This window comes from Zosterops lateralis (genome assembly GCF_965231275.1).
Source record: "Zosterops lateralis genome assembly, chromosome: 3".
In the NCBI taxonomy this organism is placed as follows: Eukaryota; Metazoa; Chordata; class Aves; order Passeriformes; family Zosteropidae; genus Zosterops; species Zosterops lateralis.
Window position 1 is genome coordinate 38,609,789 of NC_139764.1, and position 19,680 is coordinate 38,629,468.

The 19,680-nt window shown below is 35.9% G+C and overlaps 1 protein-coding gene across 9 annotated transcripts in view; it reads right to left on the bottom strand.

The window, feature by feature from the left end:
• The window catches only part of PDE10A (phosphodiesterase 10A), a gene marked incomplete at its 5' end in the record, with an annotated part of 237,119 nt that overhangs the window by 58,828 nt on the left and 158,611 nt on the right, over positions 1–19,680 (bottom strand). For all 9 annotated transcript variants that reach the window (XM_083857578.1, XM_083857577.1, XM_083857576.1 and 6 more), the window contains one exon: positions 9,102–9,130. In XM_083857578.1, the coding sequence (XP_083713704.1) occupies positions 9,102–9,130 (29 nt within the window). The remainder of the gene's footprint in view (positions 1–9,101; positions 9,131–19,680) is intronic.

A 19,680-nucleotide genomic window follows, 5' to 3' on the forward strand; every position in this document is an offset into this window, starting at 1 on the left:
GGGAGAAAACAATAGAATAGTTTCAGGCAAGTGGAGCTCTTATACTTACAATCTGTAGCCATAAGTAGCCATAAAGCAGGAAAACGGTGAACAAGAGTATACACTATTCAGACATGCTAACCCCATTCTGCAAAAGTATGTGTAGCCACATACCCTAAAGCAACAACAGCTAATCAAGCACACATGCACAAAGCCTTTATCATGTGGAAAAATGCCTTCTCAGAACTTGGAAATGAATACACATCTTTTTGCCTGTGACGCACAGTCAGGATTTAAATCAAACCTTCAAAGGTTAAAGCTAATACGTTAAGAGAATGCATCATCAAAATGAGCCCATTGGCATAACAGCCATGACAGAATAACTGCTTTCCCTCTAATCAAGCAGCAGTTCAACATGCATAGTAATTATATCAAAGCTATGTGCCCTTTATCCTCACCTCTGCCACATATGCTTGCAGATGTTTGGTAAGCAGGGCGAACCACTGCCCACACCCATGTCACTGGCAAGACAGTGGCTGCGTAATGCCAGCCATTGCTACGTGGTCTGGTATTGACCATCTGCCCACCCACAACTGGCCTGAGGAACACAGCTTGCCCAGATTCAAAATTGAGTAATTCTTACATCAATCATCAACAAAGATTCACTCCGTCATGCTGTGAAATGGTTTTCCTTTTATTATGGTAGAGCGAAAGTTTTTTTATTAGGTTCTAGGCATTTTAGATTGGATAACCACAATCATGTTTGGTTGAAAAGCCACAATAACCTTTACGAAACCATGTATTTAAACCCTGAGTAAGTCATCAGAAAACTCTGGTATAACAACTACCCATTGTGCTTGCTAACACAGACTTGTGCATATTTGGTGTAAAACTTACTTCAAGAAAGCAACTTCTCAAAAAAATCAAACACACTTGGTGGAAAAGGAGTATTTCTTATATATATACACACATATATATAATATATATAATATAAATTATATATATTTATATGTATATATATATACACACACATATATTTACAAGGAGTAAGTAGAGTTTCTGAATTTGCAATTTAAACATTATCAATATTCATCAACTTTTTCCTTAATTCATTCTTCCCATTTCTGATTTCCTTCTATTTAAGATTCAGTGTCTACAAGTATTTTGGTATACCCACTGTAAAATTCTGAATTTCAATGACATTGCATAAAATAATTCAACTAGACTAAAAACTAGTTTAGCCCTATCATACCAGCATCATATTTCTAATAGCTGTGTATATTTTAAAGCTATGAAAATGGGCTAACAATTAAGAAAGGAAATGGTGTTATAAATATTCATAATAAAAATTATAAATATAAAATAAGGTTGTTTTTACAGGATTTATGTAAAAATATTTATATGGTTCTTAGTCTTTAGAATATTGCAGTGCAATAAAAGATAACAACCCATGACAGGTTAAAAATAGTTTTGTGACTTAGAAGTAAACAAGGAGGCTAGAAACATAAAAGGAAAGGAGATACTGAAATACTGTAGAATGAGGTAAATTTCAAGTATTCATTCTAAACAATTAATACTCAAGTACACAATTTAATATCAAGTAAAAAACAAAAAACAAAAACAAACAAACAAAAAAAAAAAAAAAAAAAAAAAAAAAAAAAAAAAAAAAAAACACCAAAAAGACCTTAAATTAAGATTTTTTTTTTCCATGCAGGAAAGAAAAAGCCCCTTGGCTGCAACAAAAAGCCTTCATTATTACTACAGCAGAGGTCAATAAGTGAGTGGCGACATAATCCAGAAGCTGATTTGTTTGCTCTGTAACTTCTTAAAATGTCTTATGGATAGCCATAAGTAAGTTTCTATGTAAAACTTGCTCCCTATTACAGAGCTCTTTCTCCAGAGCAACAAATGTCTGGTTCTGCAACAGAACTTGTCCCTTTTGCAGGCCTTAAAGTGTATGACCCTATCGCAGACTAAAGTTAGAATAAACAAGCATCTAAATTCCATTTAATGAGAGGAATAGCCAAATGATCTTTGGGGATGCAGAAATTCAGTGGATGAGAAGGCAAAAAAAAACAACCAAACTGAAATGTTCTGGGAAAACTCTGTCCTCCTAGGTTTCTCTTATTTCATTTGCTATGCCAGAGAAATCAGAAGGAGAGGGCCAATGCCCATCACTGCTGTGAAGTCTGCCTGGATGGAGTGCACAATAAGAGTCCTCAGTAGTGCTGAGTGACCCAGGGCTATACACGTTGTACCCAGTACCACCAATTCGATCCAATTGCAAGGCACTCCAGGGGTGTCACAGGGGGACACACCATGGACACATGGAGAGGCACGTGAAACTGATGACATATTTTTGACCTGAGACATGTAAGCTGGCCAAAAAAGGTGAAAAAAACAAAACCAACCAAACAAAACCAACCAAACAAAACCAAAGAGAAACATCTCAAGCAAGCAAAAAAAACCTCATCACAACCACAAACAAACCTACCAACCACAAAACAACAAAAAAATAAACAACAAAAACACTTTGTGAAACCAAAGTTACATTCCCTGAGAAGAAAAAACTGAACTCAGCTGTCCAGGTAAGAAGCAATTTCTGAACCAGGACTAGATTCTACTGGGGCAAATAAGAGGTCTGTGTAAGGAACCTCAGTTCTTGAATAGTGTAAAATCACTGAGAATAAAGGATGTACATAGGGCAAGGACATTGTACAGAGATACAGGAGTTTAAAACACCCATTCTAGATCTGGTTACATCAGTTAGTGTTTTAGATAACCAGTTTCTTCAAACCACCTAAATTAAACTGTCAATGACAGCATCAAAACTTGCAGATAATGAATTCAAGTAACTCTGTGCAACATTTTACACAAAAGAATGTCCTTAGGCAGGGACTGGATTGCAACCAAGGTTCTTCAGCCATCTTTAAAACTGACAGCTCCTCTCTCGTCTATTAGCACAGTACAGAACATAGGCAGCTGCTGAACTGAAAACAGCCAAAATCTCCTCAGAAACTTCCAGCCAACACAAGTTTTCTTTCCTATAAAACTATAGTCTCGGCAACAGGAGTCATCAGGGAAAGAATTTAAAGACAAACTAAAAACACCTCCAGAAAAAAAAGAACACTTGTTTGAAGTCTTAATGGTCTGATCAGTTCGAAATATTTCACCATAGGTATTTTCATACTTGACCAGAAGTATAAAAAGACAGGTCTTACATACTAAGCTCTCAATACCATTGATATTTGCATTATAAAAATTATTTCCCAACAGCAACACTTCTGTACTTCTCAAAAAAAAAAAAAAAGTTGTCACAAAAAGAAGTAAATAAACTAAAATATTTGATGCCTTTTTCTGAAATAGATCAGCTTTCCATTCTCTCAGGTAGCATTATGAAAAATTCCATATGCACAGTTACCATCCTGATTTAAGAGACTTGCTCTATATAATTTTCTGGCTGCATCCATAACTTATCTTCTGAAAAGATAACCAAGACTCAATTACTTGTATCTTTTCTAAAGAAATAATACATATATGTTAAAAATTTGAAACTATTACTTTATTACTTTATTTACCCACATACTAAGTGATTTTTAAACCTGTGTTTCTTTTATTCTTCCTCACAAAGGCATGCATAACTAGAAAGGAATATATTGGTGATTAAATCCAGTCCCTTGAAGGCAACGGTGGTCTTGTAATAGACATTTGCTTTAAAACTATCTAAAATATTTATTCTATGTGTCACTACACTTTATCACAATGAGTACTCAGACATCTAGTGTAGAAACAAAGAAGGCCAGACCTGTAAGTATCACAATAATCACCTACTTCTTTAAATGCAAAAAATTATTTTCTTTTAATGATAGTGATGTTATTGCACTTCTGATGACCAGTGGGTATAAAGAAAAAAATGGCTGCCGTGGAAAAATAATAATAAAAGAAAGTCAATCTATTTAATTAAATCAATACTAAAGTTATTCAGTAGTCATTTTTTAAGTGTAGTGAGATAGGTTGTGTGCATATGTGTACTGCTACCTTTTCTAGGCTCGGCCCTATCACTAGCTGCAATACTTTTGCAATGTTTATCTGCACTGATGGCTAGTTCCCATCTTGCATGGAAACCAGTGTTTGTTATTTTCAGGCATAGATAACCACAAGATAACTACATTCTAGTAATACTGAAAACATATAAACTGCACATGTGAAGAAACAAAAATATGGATTTCAACTTTATTAAAAAAAAAATTAAATAACGCAACCTCGCCCCAACCTTACAAAAGGCTAATCAAACTGCTTGTTTCCAAGTGGAAATGCTGAGCCAAAGGATGTGAAATCCTTGGACTGAAGAAAGTGGTAAGCAACTTACAGTGCAGAGATGATTTTCAGAGGAGCAATGAGCTTGGAGCAGAAACTCAAAAAAAAAAAATAAATCAGAAGAGGTAACTGGGCTTGGCTGGAGTAACCAGTTTTCTTTAAACTTGGACACTGGAAAGCAAGTAACTATAAAGAGCAGTCTTAGCCGAGGTGATTAATTTTAATGCTTGTACATAGCCTCAGAGAAAACTACTCCTACACGCATTTGTCTGACGTCTATTCTTCTTGTTTTGACTGGAGAGGACATGGGTTAGAACTTGCACGGTAAATAAAGTTTAGCATTGCAGCACCATAGGCAGGTATTTATGAATTTTTTTCTTCATTCATCAAACACCTTCATGACAAAAGCAAAGAAAGGAAAACACGAGATGATGTTTGACAGCACAGGCCCTGTTATGATGCAAACCAGCTCTCTTACTCTGCACAAAAAGGACTCACTAGCTTTGAAGGCACACATTTCCTGGCCTTTTTATGTAGCTGATTTCCAAGCCTCAGAGAGACAGTGAATGCCTTTCCTAGAAGAAGATTCTTGCCCCATAGCCCCCACTCACTGATGTCCATTCTATTCTTCCCATCAGCTCCTTCCCTGTTACCAAGTGGTAACACTGAAATAAACAGCTTCACAATAGGAAAAAAATATCATAAGAAGGAAAGGCTTCACCTATGAGAAAATAACATTATCATTACATAGAAGTAACCATATAATCTTTTATTAGCTGTAAGGCTCATAAAACTTCATGAATATCTCAATTATATCACCTCTCCAGATTATATAATAAAACAGCATAATGAGCTTCAGTTTAACTTGACAAGGCTGAATACTGCTCCTCTTTTTAAAAAGCTTTTTATAAAATGACATTCCCTCCTAATACTTGACTTGCAAGCACTCTAAAGACACCATGTACAAAATTAAAAATAAACTTCTTCATTTTCCTACCACAGTTGCTTATCACTACCACAGTATTCACAAGGTTTTCTTTTTAAAGAGATCAGCTTATACAAGCATCTTCTCGTGACAATAGGTGCAATGCCATTTGCAACACTTCTAAAGGCTAAATATATATTTATATATATTTTTATATTTGTTCTAGTTCCCCCAACTTTTTGATTAATTTGTTCTCAGTTCTGGGACAGCAAAAAAGTATTTAAATCCCTTCTTTACTAAAAAAAGATACTACAAGGAATAAGCTTGCTTTGCCAATGTGTCATAAAGAGCCCGAACCTTTATTATCAGTCGCACAGGGAAGATACATGCAATTACTGCAACTATTTACTGAAAACACTCTTGCTAATTCTCTGACTGGCAGTGACACACTGTGCTGGGTGCTGACTGGTGCCAAGGCAGCAGCCAAAAAGCTGCAAGTCCAAAAAGGGGAAAGGAGAGGATTAAAGCATCATTCCTGTTTCCAAGAATAAAGTACTCTAAATGAGCGAGTCACTTGCTAGGTAATAATTTTCTGGTGTTTATATGGTAAACTTCTGCAAAGTGAATTGCTGTTGGCATTGCCAGAGTTTACAAAGCAAAGGTACTTGCCAAAAGGCCAGCTTCACTGGAAGTATTGTTCAAGTAAACATGGAATGGAAAGTTATTAAGCAAAATGAACAGCTAATTTTGCCGTGATCGTATCAGGAACATTGAGTATTTTCATTTAAACTTCAGAATCTGAGGTACAAAAGAGCACACAGTGATCACGGGAAACTTCGCAGCACGTAGAACAGAATCCTGGCTATAGTTCATGAAGGAAAAGGGTTATTTTTGCCAACTGAAAAGAATAACATGTCTCCAAAGCACACTGTTTTCACTAATGTTGTCAGAGAACTACATCTTGAGTCTAGATGTGCACGAATACATGTGCACTTAGTGCTCAAAATCACACTCCTCTGTTTTCATTCCTTTTGCAGATGAAACATCAAAATAACAAAGTATTCAGCTTAAGTTTTCTTCATCCAAGTAGTTCAATAGTTGGTGTTCTTTCTGAAATCCCTCTGCCCAAAAAAACCACTTGTGTAGCTAGGATGGATGGGATCAGCCAACACACATCTGCACAATAGTAAGCAGAAGAAACTCAGCATTTCCAAGGATGTTCCCAATACTACATCACACAAAAAGGAGGTTCTGTCCCCAGTTACATATATTTCATAAACATTGGAAACTAGTATTCAGAAAAAAAGTTCACAGGTTCACTGGTCACAGATGCTCATAGGGTATTTTGTAACCAGAGCTGTTCTTATGCCAAAAGCAGTCTACAGGAATCAGGAAATCTTTCCCCTCCACGACTCATCAGATGCTATGTCAGGCCAAATGAGGAAATCTTTCCATATGATTTCTGAACACCGAAATATTGACAAAATTGTCATTAGTAGACCAGAATTAAAGATAATAAATTTTGAAAAGCTTCTTTTCTCTTCTACAATTCTCAAAATTTAAATAATGTGGAAGTTTTCTCCTACTTTCTCCTCTCCCCTTCTTTCAAAAACTTGAAGTGCCAACAGCCAAGTGTGCTGCTTTATTTTAATTTTCTACTAAGAAGCTAAAAATGATAATATATTCAAAATGTAGTTCCTATACAACAGGATTTCAAAACTTCCACTTCAAAATCTCCTAAATTTTCAAAGTGTGAAACTGCAACATAAGACCCTTGAAAATGCTGAAATTTCCTTCCAATAAAGATTTTTTCTGTGTCTTCCTAGCTCGTTTTCTGGCTAACATGGTATTGTTAAGCAAAGCGTGGTTTAATTCTGCAATAAATCTCCTTTCACTAACCTTAATTTTTCCTTCCTTATAATAAAAGCTGCTTCTTGCAGATGTTTTCAGGAATTAAAAATGTAACATTTAATGACTTCAAAACTCATAATTCTTCAGCCATCATGAACATGTCTTTTTGTCTGAAAAGCATTACTCATGTGCAGAACTTTCCTAATTTAAATTCTAATTTATGTTCATATTTTAATTAAACTGGTATCTGTTTGAGCTGCTGCTGAAGAAAGAGGATGTATTACAATGGTCTATATTATTATAAATGGCATTATTCAAAAATACAGAAAACAAACCTGTGAATTTGTAGTATGGTGTAATACCGAGTACCTTCAAGTACTTTAGTTTAAAAAAAGTAGTAGTAGTGCAGCACGGTGTACATACCAAGTGCACAGTGATTAATGGCTAAAAAAACAAGGGAGAAAATGCTTACTTAAAAAGATATGAAGTATCATCTGCACCCTACTGATTCCAAGGCTTCAAGTGACAGCCCATCGATCTTTAAGAAATCCTAAGTCATTAGACAGGACTTTGATGGGCTGAGATGGCTGCAACCAGTCTGAGAGACACAGTGAGTGACTGGCATGGCAGACTTGGGAATTCAGAACTTGTTTTCTTTGCCTTAAATAGTTCAGATGTGGTAATCAAGATTCATTCTGTAATTCTGTTTTACAGAGGTTTTGGTAAATGTTAATCTGCTAAATTAATGACGATTAAAAGGTACTTTCCCACATATATAATTAGAGCTTCTGAGATTTTTAGGCACATTTTTAGTTATTTAAGATCAAAACAATATATATAGATATACTAGCAACAGTAATTCCAGGTTACACCAAAAAGTATTCACTCTTGTAACAGTAGCATACTAAGGGATAAAAAAACCATGTTGAAAACTAATGAATTACTAAAACATACTAATTTCCACCAATATTCTCAACACCCTTCTAAGTCCATGGCACATTGTGTATATGGAAAACATCTGCTTGAATGAGCACACTTTAGACAATGTTTAATCTCTTTTTTGTAGACACATATGAGGTGAACTTCTACTCCCCCTCATCCCAGCCTCTCGCTCACAGGGTTACAAAACTGAGGTTTCCACAACCAGCCTTAGTTCTCTCCTACTTCTACTGACTGCAAGAGCATCCAGACAGTTTTTGTAGTCTTTCAACATGCCCTATTTATGATGTATGTCTGACACTACTGTGCTTCTCCTGGGAACACAAAATAGTTTCTGCAAGACACTCAAGAAGGAGAGTAAGATAGGACTATGATTCCACCCTGGAAAGTTGTATGGGCTCCCCCATCTTATGGGGTCTCTCAGGATGGCTAGACTCATCTGGGGGCAACAGATTGTCCTGTACTGATCTTTTCTCATTCACAGCAAAGGCACTCATTCCCAACAGACCCCTGTAATTAGTCCTCAGTCATGGACAGTCATGGATATTCTGTAGGACACAGTGTCAATCAGATGTAAGGCTAGGGTTGGGAATCTATTACTGAATATGGTTTTTTAGGATTTTACACTACATTTCATGCAGACCACTGCAAAATATTTTAAATTAGAGAATTTAATTCATTGTGCCATACTACATCTCAAAAAAGATTATTAAATAGGGCATTTTTCGTCCCTCCTTATGCTTGCCATCTATTGAGGCAGTCACGCTGATTAAATAGTCTGATGTTATGCTCAAAGTCCCATAAATTTCCTGGTTTCCATGAAGTATCTTTTTAAAACTGGATCACAAAAATAGCACTGGGAGAACTCTAAATGCAAAATACCCTTCAATTTATTTACAGCCAATTAAGTGTTCTTAATATTTACTTCCCTTATTAACTGTTCTCTAGACAGTCTGTACAGCATTTTTTTCCTCTGGAGATCCACTATAGCCAGGGAATAGAGATAAATCTTGATCAGAGTATATGGAAAAATCATCTCAAGTGAACAGTGGGCCACTACTTTTTAAAGGGGATAGAGAGCAGCACTTACCCTGCTGACTTCTTTAGGAGCCGTTTCATCTAAAAGGAAACAAACCAAACAATTAGGAACTCTGGGAAGTTTCTAGACTGAATGAAGAACAAGATAACAAACTTCAAACTATTTTTGCACATTTGTACAAAACCTTCCTAATGTGGTTTGATCAAGTGATTGAAATATCCTGAGACGGGTTTGCATTTACAATTTTTAAAAACCTCTAAAGCTAAAAATCAATTGAAATTAGGATAAAATATTTAGGAATTCTATCCTGACTTAAGAATATAAAATTTCATACATTTTAGAATTCAGAGGGAAGCTGGCACAGGCCAGCTAAACACTACATTTATTTTTCAATTCAGTAAGGGTATTGTTAGTGGTGCATAGTCTGACAATAAAAGGCCTTTGCTACCATATATATGCCACTGACATCCTACGAGGAAGCTACTGAGCAGATTTAGACCTTCGGTTCTAATATCAAAGATACTAGTCCTGCTGATTTCTTTGGATGTGGAAAAAAGTCTTGTAGCCGTAAGAAAAGAAGAATATCACTAAGGTGATCTGGCATACATGTCAAAAGAGATTAAAAAAAATTACATATATATATACATATGCGCACACAAACTATGTTTTGTCCTTTCAAATGCAAACAGACTTTCATCCATTTTTGGTAAATACAATACACATAAATAAACACAGGTAACCTAAAACATCGAGTAGGATTTCTGAAAACAAGTAGAAAGCAGCTATACAGCAAGAACACGTCTGCAGGAGTTGCCAACTTCCAGTTTAAACACACCAAAAGTAGCTTAAACACACCTTTTCAAACCTCCAGCTGGCTAGTTGTTTCTGAAAACATGAAGAGAACTATTTGCAACCTTTTATTTGCTCTTAGGAATCAAATTACTATGTTTCAGAAATTAAAATTAAGTCATGAAATAGATTTAATCTCACAGAAAATACCACACATTCATATTTGTTAAAGGGTCTTCATATCCTGCCATTTAAGATGAACTTTTAAACAATAAAGGTAGAAAACTCCCAGATCTTCTAGCAAACACCTTTAATACACCATTTCTGATGAAAGAATTCTCTATAGCAATACAGATTTCCCCTCAAAATTGAGTGATGCCAAGGAAAAGAATGTATTTCACAACCATGAGTGAATATTAGTCTCCTCTTAATGCCAGTCAAATGATATGCCACTAATTTACACATGCAGAACACAGATATAAACTTAATTCAGCTATTTAAGGCAGTTCTGTTCCTTGCAGTGCAATGTGTAACACATGTTCTGCCACGTTCAGTGATGTTATCTTCCTGAACCAGATAAATCTACATACCAGTTACAAGAACAACCAGAGCTACACTCAAAATCCATCTCCCCTCCTACCTGATTTCTGACACTGAGCAACAGGAAATACGAACAACAGAAAACAGAGTGATAACATGACACTTTCCTTTGAGTGTACTCTCAGTTTTCCGTAACCAATGGATCAAACATTTTTTCAATCAGTGGTGACACTTTTCTGTTTAAAGGATGGGGTTTTATTCTTCACACTTTTGTGGGTAGGAGGGATGTTAGATTTTGTTTGGCTGGTTATTAAACTTAATTCATTAGTCTTCAGCATTCTCAAAATGCTATGAGCTCCATAGTTCAAATACACAATATGAGAAAAACTAATTTATTTTGAATCTGCACACTACGTATTTCATCTAATCCTCTCCATTCACCTTATTTATGGAGCCTGTGATTCTACAGATCTCTCAAGCAAATCCTTCTCTGCTTCATACTCCATCTAAACCTCTGCTGGTTTGAGAGGTCTGGTAACTCTCATCACTCCTACTTCCTCTGTCCCAGAGCATCTTTCTGGGGTGGGAAATCCAGAACTATAGGCAATACCGCAGCTCACAAAAACACAGCTAGGTGTTATAGAATGGCACAGGGATAATTTAGGGAGTTTCTCTCTACCAAGAACCAAGTACAACTTTAGGAATTATTCTTTTCAAATAGTTACAAAACCCTGGGCTAACATTTTCAAACTTTTATAATCTGTAATAGTGATATCTATCTCAGAATTATAACTTAGACACCCCTCCCCCCAAACTGTATGTGTAAAATTACCTGCCCCATATAAAGTAGTCAGCATTTATTAGAATTAACTTTGCCACCTGTTTTTGCTCTCACTCAGTACCTTAAGTACCCTGGGATTACTAAAGCCCCCTAAAAAAATTAAAATCTTATCTTCCAAATTAACTTCAAGCCTGCAACTTCGTACCCAAGTCATGATGTATATATTGAAAAACATGGGTAAATCATACTAGCAGTGATCTCCCTCTATTGTAACAAAATCAATGTATTGTAACATATGGAATATAAATTACTACCATCACAATTCTATTGCTTTCACACCATAGTAAGACATAACTGCCACTGCAATTTCAGCTTAAGTACCTATACAATTCTAATTAACAACTGCACAGTACACCACAGATATGCATAATAATCATTATAGTAATTAAAGATAGCATCCGGCTGGGAAAGCTTCCATACTAAACCCAGTCATATACGATAGGAAGAAGCAGAAAATAAGAAAAGGAACAGACAGAAATAAACCCACAGAAATTTTTTGTTTGGCACAGTATAAATGAGGCTAGGTTTAGTTTGGCTTGCGGTTCTTTTTGTTGGGGTATGTGTGAAAAGGTGCTAAATTGTGTAACTGTTCATTTAATAGGAAAACTCAGATTTCATTTTGCACAATAAAGAAAATTGAAACCCATTTCACACTTGGATTTCCATGCATGCATTTTAAAAAACAAAACAAAGGCCAATAAATTTTGAACAATTCCAGGATGCTAAGCCAGGGAAGTCACAAAGAAAACTTTAATTCAAAGAAGGTTTTCAACATCTCAGACATTAAATTTTGAGGCATTTATCATGGAAGCAACGATTCTAAGACCCAGATAGTTTTATCACAGGAACTTTTCTGGGAAGACAATACTGACTTTCTCCCTGATCCTATGCTGTTCTTTTTTCTGTGTAGTTAAATACTGCTGCTGGTGGTACGCTACTGTTGATGACAGCAAACAAATGCTCAGGATTAATTCTGTTTATAAGATCACAGATAGCTCTAGAGTCACAGTTTCCTAAGGAATGTTTTTTCACAGAGCAGGTGTCAGATTGCCCTAATATTTTTTTTTTTAAATCTGCTTTAGGCTTCAGATAATAAGACACACATTGTTGGTAATGCAATTAGACCAACAGAGATATATTTGCTGTTTTTTTGTTGTTTGGTGGTTTGTTTTTTGTTGTTGTTGTTTGTTTGTTTTTTTAACCTTGAAAAGTGTTATATACCTATAGATCAATAGGAATTCTCATCAAAGTGTGTAGATTGGTTAAAGACTGATCTCACCACCCTGAAATAAAGTTTACCAAGTTTACTTTACCTCACCTCTGTGGTAGAATGGCATAAGTCAGATGGTCAGTCTATCTTAATTGCAATTTGTATCCTTGTTTTAGACATCTTGAATCTGGGAGCTTATGTGTCCACTGAATTTGAAAGATCTCTCAAAGATACTTCAGCTGAGGGTGGGCTTCCTAAAGCAGCAATTATCACACACACACAACAAAAATTTCAAGCCATCACTCAAAAACATTCTTGTTTCTTAATGCACAATCTCATTAAGGGCACCTAAACACCTCTCCTGATTTTCAACAGTCTGAATTTACCTCAGAATTCAGAAGCACTTGTTGTGTTACTTCACAGAAAACTAACTTAGTTTTTTTAAACACAGACTTAGACATTGAAAGGGAATGTTCATTAGATTGATCACTGGTGACATACTCTGTTTCTTTCCCTGAAGCAGGACAAAACATGAGTTCTAGTTATTTCACATGAATAATAAGATCTACATTTTTAAGTTCCTGAAAAAGGATGCTCAGTTCTTCCTCTTCTTAAGTAACATGCATCAGACAATAAATAAGGCCTGAACCAAGCCTTCATTCCAGATGGTAAACAGAGAAACATATTGTCTGCCAGGTGTCCTAAAATTTTAATTCACTCCTTCACATATAAGCTAACAGGGCACTACATACAATAGTGTTCAGGAGACTGTGCATTTGACTTCATTAGCCATACCTAAATCTGTAGATTTGGAAGCTTATTGTTTCCATGGTCTTAGACCACACTAAAATGATAAAACAGTTGGAGCAATTTTGCAGGATGACTTATTCTGGCCTGAAAACTTCCAAAAGGCATTTTCTGAAAGTATCACCAGTCTTTGTGAGAACTGAAAGGCATGAGGAAGATCCAAGGTTTTCTTCTGTTTCCAAAATTGATGGTAAACAAACTGATGGTAGCTCCACACTTATACATCCATGATCATAAAAATCCTCGAGCGTACAATGTATGTGACAATTTAATCTAAGCAGAGCATTCCCACATCTGCTAAAAGCTCCATAAAATTCTACACAAGTCTGTCAAGTTTAACACACCTCAGCAAAAATCATGTTGGAACCTGGGCTCTGACCATCAGGAAGAAACTTTATAGTTTCCAGCAGTAAATATGCTTTATCAAGAAAGTCTATAATTGTGTTTTATGGTAATTAGCCAATGACTTCATATCCTATTCAACAGGGCTGTTGAATGACACAAGTGCTAAAGCTGGTTAGCTCATCTACCTTATCAGTCAACGAGGTGCAATCACCATGGTTTATTACCAGAATGCAGCCACAAGACAATAGGCTGAAGAGCGTGTAAAACAGTTTATAATTTTTTCATACTTAGCAGTTTACAGCTATACCTTTATGCCCATATCTACCACTTTTCTTGTCAAACACACAATTCTGACTGGCTTTCACTCCACTGCTTGCACTGCAGCTTTCTTTAAAATTGATTACATATCTTGTAAGTATGTTTGGTGAAGGAGGACTCTCATCCAGTAGTAACACAATTTCAGAAGAGCTCTTTTTAAATCAAACTTGATTTTCACTTTTTTGTTGTTGTTCCAGAAGACCAGGTTGCCAGGTACAAAGTATCCTAACAGTTTACTGCAACCAATGTATTTAAAAAACAGCATTATCACTACTAATCAGTCTGCTCACTTTTGAATAGAGCTGTCCCTTTACTTTTGAATGTTTTTCAAATACCAAACTTAAACTTCAAAATCAAAGTTTTATTGTGTTCAGCAGATGTTTTCAAAGAGAAGGAAAAAATTACATTGCTGTTGGCCCAAATACTACTCAGACATATCCTTAAGCAATTGCATTAAAATCAATAGAACTGCTACAGCCCGCACTGGAAAACAGAAATGCTTTCATGTATTAAATGTCACAGTATTTCTGTAATGTATAGTCATTCAGGGCTGAAAAAGATGATTAAAAGAGAAAACTGCTTAAAGCAGGTCCTAAAAAACTCCAGCAACCTGAGAAATCCCCACTGTATCGTGTCGAAGATGCAAGACATTTGGATATTTAAAAGCATAAAACATTTGGACCCTGCTGGGCCTCTTGAGTTTGGCTTTTTTATTCCTAGACCATGAATATCTTTTCTCGACTCAAAAGGTGCCTGAAGAACTTTAAGGAAAAGCACTTCCTCCTGCCTTCCCAACATCTATATACTACCCACAGTCCACTCTGAATCCAACAAGGCAAGGGATGGGATTACACAGCTCAGCGCCATGACCTTCCCATCCTGGGCATGGAGAAAGGTTTCCAAGACTTGTTGGCCCAAAGAGAAACCAAGAAATTTCAGCAGGTTGTCAGCTTCTGGAGCTGAAAATACTACATATGGCTCAGTGACAGCAAGAGAACATAATAATCTTACACATGTTAGGAAGAATGTAATCTTTCACTTACCCTGGGGAAATAGATAATCAGATACCAACATTTTTAGTAAACTTTTTGCTTTTAATTATTTAAATTTTGTTCTCATCCCCACCTTTTTGATTGCTGTATTCTCATTTCCTTCTGTTTAGAAACATAAAAGATTGGGTTTATAGGGGAAAAAATGTCCTTGTAATAAAACTGCAAGCTATTGGACTCTAAAGAAGTTTTATAAAATTTTCAGATTCCACTGTTTATCACTAAAGAGAATCAAAGGTAGAACAAGAAGCTTTGCAGCCTGCCTAATTTTCTTCTTTCTGCATCTCTGACTACATCGAAAACAACTGTCATGTTACTGAACTTCGCAGTAAAATCCTCAGAATTTGCAGAAAAATTAAGACTTAGTAATTTTCTTCTCTTTAGAACAGCTGACAAAAGAAACAAGACAAAATGCCCCAGAGGAAAAGTTTGCTAACGTCAACAAGGGTAAGGGATCATTAGAGCTTGAGATGATAGGTTACCACGTGAGAGGGTGCAGTGATCCATTGTGAAACATATTTATGTCAGGGGAATCATTTCAACCGCTCTGAAGAAGCCATACTCTAACTACAACATAGGTACATTTGTATTAGAGATGTGTTTTATTTACTTTACTCTGGAGATTGAAGACCAAGAAACTGAAAAAAATGTTTAAATTAATCAGGAAAAAAACCTGAAGATGAAAAAGACAGACTAAAATTTACAAATTAAGCCTTTTTGCTTTTAGGATATTTTAGCTGATTTGTTAGTAATCATAATCAAGCTCTCAGTGACTGAGTTGAATATTACAGAATAATGATGTGGAGATAATTCATGACTTTGGAGTCTTTGAAAAATGACATGTTACACTAGCACAATGAACAGATTGAAACCAAGAGAAGATTGAACTATTTACTACTTATCAGTACCACCACAGTGAGTAAAACATTTTGCTTGCAATGAGAAGACTGCTAAAAAAATATATAAAATTATAACTTCAGTGAGTGGAAAGGAACAGAATATGTAACTACAAAATTATAGACAGTTCTCCATGAAAGACATGACAGCACCTTATGAATTTCTGAACCAGTCAGTTTTATTCTAAAAAGATTTTATAATGACACATAATTATAATTCACAGGAATCATACAAGAAAAAAAATTTAAAAATATCTTTTTGGCTGCTCTACAACAACAACAAAATCCAAGGCTTTGTGAAGTTCAGTATTTTTCTACTGACATTTGAACAAATGCAAAGTTTTAACTCTCTCTAATAGTAGCTGCAATATTAAATATGCTAAGCCAGATTTAGAAAAGTTTTCAGGCAGGGATACATGCAGTATGACTTTTTTTAAAAGTCCTCAAAGCAGTGTGGCACCCAAATCTTTGAAATTAAAGGAAGTTAAATACCCCAATGATGAGCAGATGTGTTAATTTACCACTGCTCATGTGAGAACAGTCATTCATTAAGTTATAGAGACTCAGACACCTGTGAACCTCTAAGGTGATATTAAGGTTTTTTGAAATAATTGAGGAAGGTTATTGAACAGTGAGCTTACTAAAAGACAAGATAAAAATGTGATGAATACCAGTTGTCCCTGGCTGAAAACAAGAATGTTCCCAATGAAGCTCTGTTTATATAGCTCTGACTGGTCTTGTGTAACCTCGAGGACATGCTGTAACAGCCAACATCAGATACTTCAGCACCAGAACACATCACAAAGTCACGGCACCTAGCAGCCCACATGCATAAGGAGATATAGTCACTAAATGCCTTGGCATATCAGCATCCAGATGATCCTTTGACCCAGACTGGTTCTGCAAGAGGTTCCACAAAAATTGACAGGTAGAACCCAGTCCTTAGTGGACTGGTGATTTCCGAGTATGCCCAGCAGCACATCCTCACACCCCACTATGCCAACAAATCTACTGCATGGCAACTTTCAGCACAGAAACTTTGACACAGGCTTCAAACTGAGGGCTGGCTGTACTATCAGTCCCATTGTAATAGTCTAGCTTTTTGAATTTACTGAACCATAAGAAAGGGAGGTAAATCACAGTATCTCTGCAATTAGCAACATGAGAGACTTGGTGACAGAAATCATCCCATCCTTTGGGGTTGCAAGGCAGATGTGCCTCAGACACACACTCACACAGAGAAGAGAGTACACTGGAAATTTCAGAAGTAATTCTCTACTCACAGCTCTTGTCACCTGAGAGATGTCAAGGAAAAAAAAAAAGAGAAAAGAAATGTCCAAAGAAAAACTGGAAATTCAGATCTACAAGCTTAGAATAAATGAAGAACTGGATGTGTTCATGCAAGACAAAATTACCTTCATGTGCATTTTTTATTTAACTAACAAAATCCAATGCAGATGGTAAATTAATTGAAATACTTAATAAGAAATCAGGAAGTACATAAAGAAATCAGCTGGAAAGCTAATAAAGTATATCTAACACAGCAGCAAGAGAAACTGGAAGTACCACTTCTGTCGGTGGAATAAAGAGAACCAGAGCCAACTGCACCTCTTCAGCACGGCTGAAGTTGCCACCTGCTGGGATAAGGAGCTGTGTCTATCTCCCAAATTGTCAATCTAAGAACATTACTAATGATCACACACTGAGAGGCAGCAACCAAGCGAGAAATCCATTCCTGCAAGTATGAAAAGGGTAATTCATAATCTAAGTCTCTTCTCACCATGCCTTCAAAATAGTTTTGAAACAGTCATGATTGAGGAATCTCATAATTTGTCAGTTACAGAACCATTCTTCCCAACTTCCTTCATCAGGCCTGCCACAGAGTTCTGTCAACACCAGCATGAGTTTCTTACGTAAGCAGGCGTCACACAACTCCTTGGACGAGGAATTCAGAAAAACAACCCCGTGACACATTTATTTCTTAGACACTTCTTTATATACTACATCTACCTAGTTCAGAAACACCAGAGCTGTGTTAGTTAACCCATTTGGGCCTGACATCTACTCAGGCATATAGACATGGCCACCCAATTTTCATATGCAGCACTAATTCCCTCAGGAGCTACTAGGGGACCTGACCATTTGTAGACACCAGGCCACTTGTTTTGAGAACTAATTGCAGGAGTGAGATTAAGTCACCAAACAGTACACCAAAGAGAACAGCCTAATAAGTACATAAGAAGCTGGTGGTTCAAAATACAAATATTAGCATAATTAAATAAAGCAAGACTGAAAGAATAAAGAAGACCTAATGAAAAGACTTCCAAAGCAGAGTTTCAAAAGGAGGACAGGCAGGGAGAGAGGGACAAAGATGCCAGGATGAGCCAGCACCTTGTACGTCAAATGCTATCAACAGTGATGTACTTTACTGACCTCTCTAGGATTATTTCACTTTCTGCCCTAGTAGAAAACAAGATCCAGTAAAAATAAAAAATATTGTTTAGTACAGTACATAAAAACTCAAACTGCGTCTAAAGAAAATCCTACACGTAAGTCACGAGGTAAGATTTGCCCCCCAAAAATTTTTTTTGTCTCCAATATTGTTCACTGCTACTGTTAATCAAAAAAGAATGCTGGAAACTTAAATTATAAGCTTTAAAAATACAGCTGTCAAGAAAAAAAAAGGTAGTTGCTTCAATGTGCTTGCTATTTTCCATCAAGTGAACAGATGGCATTATTAAAATTCTAGTAGAATGAAGTATTTATAAGTTCATTAGACAACACTAACTATACAAAAAGAAGACAGCAATATTGCAAATAAAGCTGCTGGATTCAAAATAGCATAAAAGTACAAATAACGGTTATAAAATTACATTTATGAGTTAGTATACAAAAACAAATATGCCAAATGAAACAAAAGCACAAAAGAAATACAGAAAAAGCTCTATAAAACAGTAATTTATTTTCCAGGGTCACTTCCAAATTACTCCATGCATTCTGAGCCTGAATTCTATTAAAAGGAGTTCAAGTTTGACAGTCTTTAAGACAGCTGAAAGAGAAAAAGCCTGTTATATCTGCTTTTCTTTAAATTTATATATAAAATTTCTACTATAATATGCAATAAGTAAGAATGAAATTGCCCCAGAAATAATGCACACAGAAACGTAAGTCTTATTTTCTGAGGTGATGTTCTTAGGAAATAAACAAAAGGCCAGCCAAATGCATCTAGCACATAGGTCAGTGCTTTTAAATGCTGTGCCACACTGGCTTATTTGGTACTTGAGGTGCTTTATTTCCTCTTCTCTTCACCATTGTGAATTATTAGCCTACACTGAATTAACTTTGGAATCACTGATTTGTAATTCATTGTCTTATTTTCTATTGTCTGTCTTCCAGCCATAGCAATGTCTCGACTTGGTAAACTGGTGTCTGTTAGGATTCTAATTAACTTCAATAAGATGCAAATTCCTGTCACCTTCAAAATGTGCCAAAATGGGTTTACTATAAAAAAAGATAGCTAACAAACTGAAAATTCAGCTTTCACTCCAAATTAATATATACCAGTTCCCATATGCGCAGATTTATTCAAATGCACACCACTTCTTTCTGCAACTTTTATTAGTACAATCTGTGTTAATGTTTAACTCCTTTAAGCACCCTGTCCTCTCTGTGCATATTTTATCCAGTCTAAAACGTCATTCTTGGAAAGTTCTTGCTTTGATATCTACATGAAAAAATGACTCAACAAGGGACATGTACCATTTCAAAGCATGAATCTTTCCCCAGAGTTTAAAGAATTGCATGGCACTTTTTCTTTTGAGAGATCCATTACCAC